Consider the following 11,979-nt stretch of genomic DNA (forward strand, 5'->3'; position numbering starts at 1 on the left):
TCTATTTCCCTCCACAGATACTGCCTGACCTGCTGAGTTCCTTCAGCTTTTTTGTTGCTCCAGATACCAGCATCTACAGCCTCTTGTGTCTGCAGTTTACACTAATACTATGTTAATTGCACTTTATTCTCTCCACGTTCCCATCAACTACCCCCAGATTCCACTCCTCACCTTCACACTGGAGGCAATTACTGTGGTTGATTAACCTCTCACTCAGTCAGATTGAACTTGGGTCACTTTAGTTGTGAGGCTGCAGCTCTACTTGCTGTGTCGCTGGATTCCCCATTTGGGAGAAGTCATAGAGTTGTACAAGCCCTTCAGCCCACTACAACTATGCTGACCATTTTGTCCATCTACACCAATCCCATTTACTGTCATTAGGACATATCCTTCTGTGCCTTGCCTATTGCGTGTTTAAATGGCTGCTGACATCACCAGTGATTGTATCTGATTCTATCACCTCCGGCAGTGAGTTCCAGATATCAACCTCTGTGAAAAGAAACCCACCCCTCAGATCCCCTTTAAGATTCCTTCCTGTCATCTTAAAAACCTTATTCTCTTGTTTTCGATACCCATTGAGCATCATGGTATCATGAGGTTTAAATTGGTAATGGGGAAGGGCAAGAACCAATCTAAAGAAGAATTTCTACATTGAAAGTGTGTTAGCTTCAGTGGGATTGGAGGGGACCTAGCCAGGGTGAAATGGAACCAAAGTGTGGCAAGCAGAACTGCACACAGTGCTCCAGTGTGACCGAACTATTGTTTTAGACAGTCATGCCCTTCCTTGTTCCTTGTATTCTATAAGCTGGGTAATGAAGACTAGTACTCTGCATGCTTTCTTAACTACCTTATTGACCTGTGCTGCAGCCTTCAGGGATCCCAGGGCATAAATGCCAAGTTTCCCTCTTCCTTAGTACTAGTCTGACCATTCATTGTGTTGGTCCTTGCCGTATTGGTCCTCCCAAAATACATCACGTCATATTTTCCAGGATTAAATGCTATCTGCCATTTCTCTGTCCATTTTACCAGCTCATCATGTAGATCTATAGTCGAAGGTTACCCTCCTCTCTGCTGACATCACCAATTTTTATATCATCTGTAAACTTAATAACTGTGCATCCTGCACGTATACCAGAATCGTTAATATATTTAATAGCAAGGGTCTCATCACCATTTCCAGTAACAAACCATTGCTCATAGGCTTCCATTCGCAGAAACAACCCTCAACCATCACACCTCTGCCTCCTATTACCAAGCAGCTTTTGGATATGAGCTTGGCTTGGGTGTCGGGAACCAGGGTCGCAGCCTCAGGATAAGGGGTCAACCCATTGGGACAGAGCTAAGAAGAAATTTCTACATCCATGTGGTGGTGAATCTTTGGAATTCTCCACCCAAGGAGGTATGAAGATTTGGTTTCGGAGTATATTCAACAGGCTCAGTATGCTTATTCTCTCTGGTGAACGTTCATTGCACACCCTCAGTTGCAAGTATGCCCTCCCTGTATCTACATGCTAACTTCCAGTATTTTGTGTACAAGGATACCCAGGTCCCTCTGAACACATTTTTCCGTCTTGCATCTCATTGACATGTCCCTTGCCTCCACTTATCCTGTCTATGTATTGTTGAAGTGTCCCCATTCCACCTCACAACTCATTCTGCTACACAGCTTTGTATCATCAGAAAACGTGGTTATATTACATTGGATGACACCAAGATTGAGGGTGTAGTGGACAGCGAGGAAGGCTATCAAAGCATTGCAGCATAGAACAATACAGCACATTACAGGCCCTTCGGCCAACCATGTTGTGCTGCCCTTCAAACCCCACCTAAGACTATCTAACCCCTTCCATGTATCCCTCGATCTTAAATTCCTCCATATGCTTATCTAACATCTCTTGAACTTGTCCAATGTATCAGCCTCCACCACCACCCCAGGCAGCGCATTCCATGCACCAACCACTCTCTGGGTGAAAAATCTCCCTTGAATTTACCCACCCCATTACCTTAAAGCCACATCCTCTTGTTTTGAGCATTGGTGCCCTGGGAAAGAGGCGCTGGCTGTCCACTCTATTTATTCCTTTTAATATCTTGTATACTTCTCTCATGTCTCCCTTCATCCTCCTCCTCTCCAATGAGTAAAGCCCTAGCTCCTTAGTCTCTCCTCATAATCCATAATCCATAACTCCCTAATCCAGGCAGCATCCTGGTAAATCTCCTCTGCACCCTTTCCACGCTTCCACATCCTTCATATAATGAGGCGACCAGAAACTGGACAGTACTCTAAGTGTGGCCTAACCAGAGTTTTGTAAAGTTGCATCATCACTTTGCGGCTCTTAAACTCGATCCCACGACTTATGAAAGCTAACATCCCATAGCTTTCTTAACTACCCTATCTACCTGTGAGGCGACTTTCACTGATCTGTGGATGTGAACCCCCAGATCCCTCTGCTCCCTCTAAACTGCCCAGAATCCTGCCATTTACCTTTTAGCTCTGCTTTTGGAGTTTGTCCTTCCAAAGTGTTCCAAACTGAATTCCATCTGCCACTTGTCAGCCCAGCTCTGCATCCTATCAATATCCCTCTGCAAGCTTCTACAGCCCTCCACACTATCCACAACACCACCGATCTTTGTGTCATCTGCAAACTTGCTAACCCACCCTTCCACCCCCCTCATCTAAATCGTTAATAAATATCACAAAAAGTAGAGGTCCCAGAACCGATCCCTGTGGGGAACACCACTAGTCACAGCCCTCCAATCCGAATGCACTCCCTCCGCCACAACTCTCTGCTTTCTATAGGCAAGCCATTCTGAATCCACACTGCCAAGCTTCCCTGGATCCCTTGGCATCTGACCTTCTGAAGAAGCCTACCATGTGGAACCTTATCAACGCCTTACTAAATCCATGTAGACCACATCTACTGCACTACCCTCATCAATCTTCCTGGTCACCTCCTCAAAGAATCCTATCAGGCTTGTGAGGCAAGATCTTCCCTTCACAAAGCCATGCTGGCTGTCGCTAATCAGTCCATAATTCTCTAAATGTTCATAGATCCTATCCCTTAGAATCCTTTCTAACAGCTTACCCACCACAGATAGTAAGGCTTACTGGTCTGTAATTCCCTGGACTATCCCTACTACCTTTTTGAATAAGGGGACAACATTCGCCACCCTCCAATCCTCTAGTACCATCCCTGTGGACAACAAGGACTCAAAGATCCTAACCACGGTTCAGCAATCTCCTCCCTTGCCTCATGAAGCAGCCTGGGGGAATATCCCTTCAGGCTCCAGGGACTTATCTGTCCTAATATTTTCTAACAACTCCCACACATCCTCTCTCTTAATATCTACATACTCTAGAACATTACCCTCACCTACACTGTTCTCAGCATCATCAAGACTCCTCTCCTTGGTGAATACTGAAGAGAAGTATTCATTGAGAACCTCACCCACTTCCACAGCTTCCAGGCACATCCTCTCAGCTTTGTCTTTAATCGGACCTACCTTTACTCTACGCCATCCTGCTCTTTACGTACAAGAAAAAAGCCTTGGGATTCTCCTTAACCCTACTCGCCAAAGCCTTTTCATGTCCCTTCTCGCTCTCCTCAGCCCTTTCTTAAGTTCCTTCCTTGCTACTCTATATTCCTCACGAGCCCTGTCTGATCCTTGCTGCTTACACCTTATGTATGCTGCAGCCTTCTTCCTAACTAGTTGTTCCACCTCTCTCGTCACCCACGATTCCTTCACCCTGCCATTCCTTCTCTGCCTCACCGGGACAAATTTATCCCTAACATCCTGCAAAAGATCCCTGAACATCGACCACATCTCCATAGTACATTTCCCTTCAAAAATATCACCCTAATTTACACTCCCAAGTTCATCTCGCCTTATAGCCTCATAATTCGCCTTTCCTCATTAAATATCTTCCCGTCTTCTTGCTCTTATCCCTGTCCATGACAATTCTAAGGTTATGGAGCAATGGTCCATCCACCGATAGATCTGTCACCTGTCCCGGTTCATTATCTAAGAACTGGATCTAATATGGCATTTCCTCTAGTCGGCCTGTCAACATACTGTCAGGAATCTGTCCTGGACACACTTACAACTCGGCCCCATCTAAACCTTTGGCACTAAAGTAGGTGCCAGTCATATTTGGAAAGTTGAAGTCTCCCACTATAATAACCCTGTTATTTTCACATCTTTCCAAAAACCTGCCTCCCAATCTGCTCCTCAGTATCCCTGCTGCTACCGGGGAGGCCTATAGAATACTCCCAGGCCTATAGAGTAACTGCTCCTTTCTTGTTCCTAACTTCCACCCATATTGACTCTAGAGAGGATCCTTCTACATTATCTACCCTTTCTGCAGCTGTAACAGTGTCCCTGACCAGTATCGCTGCCCCTCGTCCTCTTCCCTCCCCCTCCTTATCCCTTTTAAAACACTGAAAACCAGGAATATTCAATATCCATTCCTGCCCTGATGTCAGCCATGTCTCTGTAATAGCCACAATATTGTAGTCCCATGTACTTATCCAAGCTCTCAGTTCATCTCCCTTATTCCTGATGCTTCTCGCATTTAAGTAAATGCACTTTAGCCCATCCACCTTACTACTTTTACAGCCTGTCCTCTGCTTCTCTTTCCTCAAAGCCTCTCTATCTGTCAGATCTGACTTTTCCCCATCCCCTTCTTCCTCTGACATACTCCTCCAGTTCCCTTCCCCCTCGCAAACCAATTTAAACCCTCCTGAACCACCCTAGCAAACCTGGCTGCAAGGATATTGGCCCCCCCTCAGGTTCGGGTGTAACCCATCCTCTCTGTACAGGTCCCACCTTCCCCAGAAGAGATCCCAATGATCCAAAAATCTAAAACCCTCCCTCCTGCACCAACTTCTCTGCTACACATTCATTTGCCATCTCCTCCTATTCCTACCTTCACTATCGCGTGGCACTGGCAGCAATCCTGAGATTGCTACCCTTGAGGTCCTGTTCTTCAGCCTTCTGCCTAGCTCGCTAAACTCACTTTTCAGGACCTCATCCCTCTTCCTACCTATGTCGTTGGTATGATCTTGACTAGTCAGGAAAATGGGCTGAAAAATGGCAGATGGAATTTAATGCAGACAAATGTGAGGTGATGCACTTTGGAAGGACAAACCAGGGTAAGACTTGCACAGTGACTGGTTGGGCCCTGAAGTGTGCAGTAGAACAAGGGGGACCTGGGAACATGGTGTTTTGGCACTTAATATAGAACACTACAGCACAGTACAGGCCCTTCGGCCCATAACGTTGTGCTGACATTTTATCCTGCTCTAAGATCTATCGAACTCTTCCCTCCCACATAACCCCCTATTTTTCTATCATTCATGTGTCCACCTAAGAGTCTCTTAAATGTCCCTAATGTATCTGCCCCCACAACCTCTGCCGGCAGTGCATTCCACGCACCCACCACTCTGTGTGTAAAAGAAAACTTACCCCGACATCCCCCTGATACCTTCCTCCAATCACCTTAAAATTATGTCCCCTCGTGTTGGCCATTGTCACACAGGGCATCAGGGCATTGGGTACAGGGGTTGGGATGTTATATTGAAGTTGTATTGAATTTGGAGTATTGTGTGCAGTTCTGGTCACCTACCTACAGGAAAGATATCAATAAGCTTGAAAGAGTGCAGAGAAAATTTACAAGAATGTTGCCGGGACTTGAGGATCTGAGTTGTAGGCATAGGTTGAATAGGTTAGGACTTGGAGCGCAGGAGAATGAGGAAAGATCTTATAAGGGTATACAAAATTGAGGGGTATAGATAGGGTGAATACATGCAGGCTTTTCCCCCTCAGAACTTGTGCTATGAATGGTGGGGCACTAGTGTACCATTCATTGTATTTGTCCTATCCTCATTAGACATCCCAAGTGCATCAGGTCACACTTTACGGGATTAAATTCCATCCATTGCTCCAGCCAACTTGCTCGGTTCTATAAACTAAGACCATTTCCTTGTGATCAACAACACCAAATTTTCACGTCAACTACCACCTTGAATATATTTAATGATTTGGTCTCCATTGCCTTCTATGGTAGAGAATTTTGCAGGTTCACATCCCACAGGTTTAAGAAATTCCTCTTAGTTCCAAATGATACATACCTTGACCCCTGGTTCTGAATGATCAGGGAAACACCCTATTCCTGTAGAATTATACAAGTTTGTATGAGATCCTCTCTCATTCTTCTAATCTCCAGTGAATTTAGACCTAATGGACCCAATTTCTTCCCATCCCTCAGTCCTGCCATCCCAGGGATCAGACAGTTAACTTCTGTTGTACTTCTTCCACGGAAGGAAAATTCTTACTCAGGGAAGGTGACCAGAACTCCAGGTGGAGTCCCACCAAGGCCCTATCTAACTGCAGCAAGACATCCTTGCTCCTGTACTCAAGTCCTCCTGCAGTTAAGGCCAACATATCATTTGCTTTCCTAACTGCTTGCAGCACCTGAGCACTTGCGTTCAGCTCCTTTTTCTTATTCTATTACCATCCAGATAATTGTTTTTCTATTTTGTGTAACGTTGGCAGGAGCGGTGAAATTTGGGGATGCACTGAGTGTGGAAGAGTGTAGAAGCCTCATCAATTCACTGGCCAGCTGTCACCTGCCGTTCCAGTGTGCTCACGGCAGACCCTCCATACTACCTCTGGCAGACCTGGATCACTTGGATATCGACCAAGAGGTATGGGAGTCACAGCCAGTACTGTATTTGTTAAATAATAAAGCACAGTATCCTGTGCATTGATCACTTTGAGTGAAGCAGTAACTTTCTCAGGGTATACAGTGCTATATTCAGCAGTAGTTGGTGTACTGTTCTATTCACATCATACTGTGAGTGCAGCACTATACACGAGGTATAGAGGTAGATATGTGCTATACGTGGTATAGTGTGCAAGCTGTGGAATACATGGGGTAATATGTGTGAACTGCATTATACCACAGAGTTCATAATGTGTTCTGTGCAGGGTATTATGTTGTAAAGGATAAAGTTATATAGGAACACGTTAAACACGAGTACACTGGGTTATACTTGTGTGCACTCTGTCAGATGGTTGTGTACGGCAGTGTAAAGGCTAACAGTTTGAAAACAACATGAAAATTGGTGGAATCAAAGATAGTGAAAAAACTTATTTAAGGAAACAGCAGGACATAGATCAGCTTCAATCATTCAGTTCTTGAACCAGCTGGCAAAGCCCTAATCACACTAGAGTTTAGCAACACTATGACTACTTGGGCCACTTTGCACTAAAATGGACTGGGTTTTTTTTTTCTAATTGTATTTTCTTGTAAAAATTGTGTACTATTTGTTTTTCTTGTGAATGCTGCTTATCTGATGCTATGTGCCTGTGATGCTGCTGCAAGTAAGTTTTTCATTGCACCTGTGCATACATGTACTTGTGCAGATGGCAATAAACTTGACTTTGACTTTGGAAATTTGGGCAGAGCAGTGGCAGATGGAATTTAATCCAGACAAGTGTGAGGTAATGTACTTGGGAGAGTCAAACTTGGGTAGGATGTGTAGAGTAAATGGCGGGGACCTGAGTAGTGTTGATGTACAGAAAGACCTTGGGGAGCAAGTTCATAATTCACTGAAAGTTGTGACAGTGGTGCATAGGGTAGTGAAGAAGGCATTTGGTATGCTTGACTTCATAGGCTGAAGCATTGAGTATAAGAGTTGGGACGGTATATTGCAGCTGTACAAAACATTGGTTAGACAGCGCGGTTCTGGTCACCACACTCAGAAAGGATGTGGTAGCAATAGGGAGTGCAGAGGGGATTCACCCAGATTTGCCTGGAATGGAGGACCTATAAAGAAATAGGCTAGGTTTGTTCTTACTAAATAGAGTCCTTTTCCCAAGGCAGAGGATTTCTGGACTATTAATCTTCTTTCAAATGTTTTTTGTTGCTTACTGTGACGTCAAGAAAGGAGGAGTGGCAGTGACTGTTTATAACGTGTATTGGGTGGGGAATTGTTTGATTGGTTTCTGTGAGGCCTAGCAGTGAATAAAAGGGTGGCAAGATCTAGTGGATTGATATCTCCTGGAATGTATTGTCTCAACAGTGGCATGTAGGATGGTGGGGATCTCAGGAGCAGGCTGTCCACTCAGCACCTTTGGCTAAATGGTGGCACATGCTTCAGCCTCATCATTTGCACCTGTGCTAACTTCCACCATCATTAAGGGTGAGCATATTCTTAGAAACTCCTCCTCTCAGTTCTAGTCTACCACCATTCACAGCCAGATAGTATTACAGAATGCTAATCTGAACCAGGATTACTTAACTTTGCTGCTTGCTACAGATGTACTGAATTATACTGTCACCAGGTTAGTTCCTCAAGTACTACTTCCGGTTTGCTTTTGTACATTTGAACCGGTGTTGTTCCCAGCCTATAGTAACAGTAGGGGAATGGTCGGGGCAGTGAGAATACAGATTGGGAGTAGAAGTGGAGCTGCAACTGATGGTTCAGAACACCTCATGGAAAAGTTGAGGAGGTTGACGGGAGGGATGCTGAGAGGATATTTCCCCTTAGAACCATAGAACACTACAGCACAGAAAAACAGGCCATTTGGCCCCTCCAGTCTAAACCAAAACTTTATTCTGCTAGTCCCATTGACCTGCACCCAGTCCATAACCCTTCAGACCTCTCCCGTCCATGTGTCTAAACAATTTCTTCTTAAAACTTAAGAGTGAGCCCTTATTTACCACGTCAGATAGCAGCCCGTTCCATACTCCCACCACTCTGAGTGAATAATTTCCCCCTAATGTTCCCCCTAAACCTTTCCCCTTTCAACCTAAAGCCATGTCCTCTCGTACTTATCTCTCCTAATGTAGGTGGAAAGAGTCTGCTCACATTAACTTTGTCTATACCCCTCATAATTTTGTAAACCTCTATTCCTAGGAGTGTAGAAGAATGAGGGGAGATTTGATAAAGTCCTAACCTGTTCAATCTTTCCCTGTAACTCAAATCCTGAAGACCCGGAAACATTCGTAAATCTTCTCTGCACTCTTTCAATCTTACTGATATCCTTCCTATAGTTAGGTGACCAGAACTGCACACAATACTCCAAATTTGGCCTCACCAATGACTTATACAACCTCACCATAACATCCCAACTCCTATACTCAATACTTTGATTTATGAATGCCAGGATGCCAAAAGCCTTCTTTACAACCCTACCTATGATGACACTTTCAGGGAATTATGTATCTGAACTCCCAGATCCCTTTGTTCCTCTGCACTCCTCAGTGCCCTACCATTTACTGTGTATGTCCTACCTTGATTTGTCCTTCCAAAACGCAACACCTCACACTTGTCTGCATTAAATTCCATCTGCCATTTTCTGGCCCATTCTTCCAGTTGGTTCAGATCCCTCTGCAAGCTTTGAAATCCTTCCTCGCTGTCCACTATGCCTCCAATCTTAGTATCATCAGCAAACTTGCTGATCCAATTTACTACATTATCATCTAGATCATTAATATAGACAACAAACAATGGTCCCAGCACAGATCCCTGAGGCACACCACTAGTCACAGGCCTCCAGTCTGAGAATCAATCATCCACTACCACTCTGTCTTCTCCCACACAGCCAATTTCGAATCCAGTTTACAACCTCTCCATGGATACCGAGTGTCTGAACCTTCTGAACTAACCTCCCCATGCAGAGGAATCTGGAACCAGGGGGCATAGTCTTAGAATAAAAGGGTTGAACGGCACAGAAACAGACCCTTCAGCCCACCATGTCCATGCCGACCTTTTTGCCCATCTACACTAATCCCATTCACCCGCATTATGACAATGTCTTTCTATGTCTTGCTGTATAGTGCCTGTTTAAATGCCTCTTTAATCATAGCAATTGTATCTGATTCCACCACCACCTCTGGTAGAAGTTCCAGATATCACCCACTCACTGTAAAGAAAAAAAAACTTGGCCTTTTAAAACTCCTAAACCTGTGCCCCACCATGGGAAAAAAGGTTCTGACCATCTACCCTATCTATGCTTTCATAATTTTATACACCTCTATCAGGTCATCCCTCAGCCTCCTTCACTCCAGGGAAAACAATCCCAGCCTATCCAATCTCTCCCCATAACTAAACTGCAATCCAGGCATCCATTTGTAGAGTTGACGGGATTGGAACTTGCCGCAAGTTCCAGCCCCTGGATTGATGAGTGGCCCATTCAAGTCTATGATGTTTAGTTGCAGTGGGATCTGCAACAGTTGGCCACTGGGCTATAAAACTCAGCTTTCCCAGTCCCGATGAAGGGTCTCGGAGCTGAACAGTTGACTGTCCACTTCCCTCCACAGATGCTGCCCTGCCCCCTCCAGCAGCTTGTTTTCTTTGCTCCAGATTCCAGCATCTGCAGTCTGCTTGGTACATTCTATGCACATTACATTTTCACATTTATTCTAATCCACAGGTTCACAATAGACCTAATTTACAGAGGTTGCGGACACTTAGGAAAGCGTGGGCAAGCTGTGAAGGAGTTCAGTGATTGTGCTGATTGGCAAGAGCTGAGGAACCTGTACCTGACCTGTTGCATCAGCCTGACTGTCCTGTTATGAAATGGACAAATGATTCCCCCCGAGGCTGCTGTGGTACATTGACCTAACCATTTGGCCAGCTGTCTTTGAATTGACTGACCAGCAAAGATACTTGAGGTAGGAACTCATGGGTGCAACTGCTGCAAACAGAGTGATGTGTGTGTTGACCTTGTGTGCAATGTATGACTCTTTTATTCCTGAACTATTTATTTCAATAAATGAAACTTGTTTGGTGTGCAGAATCTTTATTGGTGGTGGGAGTGTGTGGTGGCCAGTGGTGGGTAAGATGTCCATTGTAGCTGTGTTCCTTTACCATGCTCTCCTGAGCCTGTTTATGTAGCCAGTCCATGAGTACAGGCTCAGGGCCCTCGTGGGTGAATTACAGTAAAACTCCGATCATAGATCACAGAACAGCACAGTACAGGCCCTTTAGACCACATTGTTGTGCTGAACTACTCCTCCACAATCAATCTAACCCTTCCCTCTGCACAGCCCATAACCCTCCATTTTTCTTACATCCATGTGCCTATCTAAGAGCCTTTAAATGTCCCTATTGTATCAGCCTCCACAACCACCCCCAGCAGTGCATTTCAGGCATCCACCACTCTCTGTGTAAAGAACCTATCTCTGACATCTCCCTTGAACATTCCTCCTCTGAGCTTAAATGGATGTCCTCTGGTATTGGCTATTGCCACTCTGGGGGGGGGAAAAAGGTGCTGGCTGTCCACTCTATCTATGCCCCTCATAATCTTATACACCTGTAATCCTGCATCACTCCAAAGAGAAAAGCCCTAGCTCGCTCAACCTTTTCTCATAAGACATGCTCTCCAATCCAGGCAGCATCCTGGTTAAATCTCCTCTGCACTGTCTCCTTCCTATACAGAGGTGACCATTACGTGGTGGCTCTTGAATTTAATCGCACGACTAATAAAGGCCAGCACACCACACGCCTTCTTAACCACCCTATCAATTTGCGCAGTAACTTTGAGGAATCTATGGACTTGGATCCAAAGATCCCACTGTTCCTGCACACTGCTCAGAATCCTGCCATTAAGCTTGTCCTCTGCCTTCTTGTTCGTTCTTCAAAAGTGTAGCATTTCACACTTTTCCAGATTTGAACTCCATCTGCCACTTATCTGCCCAGCTCTATCTCCTACCAATGTCCTGTTGTAACCTGCGACAGACTTCTACACTATCCACAACACCTCCAACCTTTGACACTATCCACAACCTTACCCTTCCCTCCACTTCCTCATTCAAGTCATTTATAAAAATCACAGAGTAGGGACTGATGCTGAACTGACAGGATGTTAATCCTACTAATACTTCAAAATGTGTTTAATATACCACTTTGTAATGTTTAATTAAACTTTTCCTTCATCCTCACCTGTTTAACTGAAGTACAGGTAAAATCC

General features: G+C 44.8%; 1 protein-coding gene across 1 annotated transcript in view; it reads left to right on the forward strand.

The window, feature by feature from the left end:
• mlh3 (mutL homolog 3 (E. coli)) overlaps nt 1-11,862 on the forward strand; it is a 51,180-nt gene extending 39,318 nt beyond the window's left edge. The window contains 2 exon segments of the mRNA XM_052021261.1: nt 6,553-6,704; nt 10,441-11,862. Coding sequence (XP_051877221.1) covers nt 6,553-6,704; nt 10,441-10,515 — 227 coding nt within the window. The 3' untranslated portion in view covers nt 10,516-11,862.
• The last annotated feature ends 117 nt before the right edge of the window (nt 11,863-11,979 follow it).

The sequence above is a fragment of the Pristis pectinata genome, chromosome 1 (assembly GCF_009764475.1).
Source record: "Pristis pectinata isolate sPriPec2 chromosome 1, sPriPec2.1.pri, whole genome shotgun sequence".
NCBI lineage: Eukaryota > Metazoa > Chordata > Chondrichthyes > Rhinopristiformes > Pristidae > Pristis > Pristis pectinata.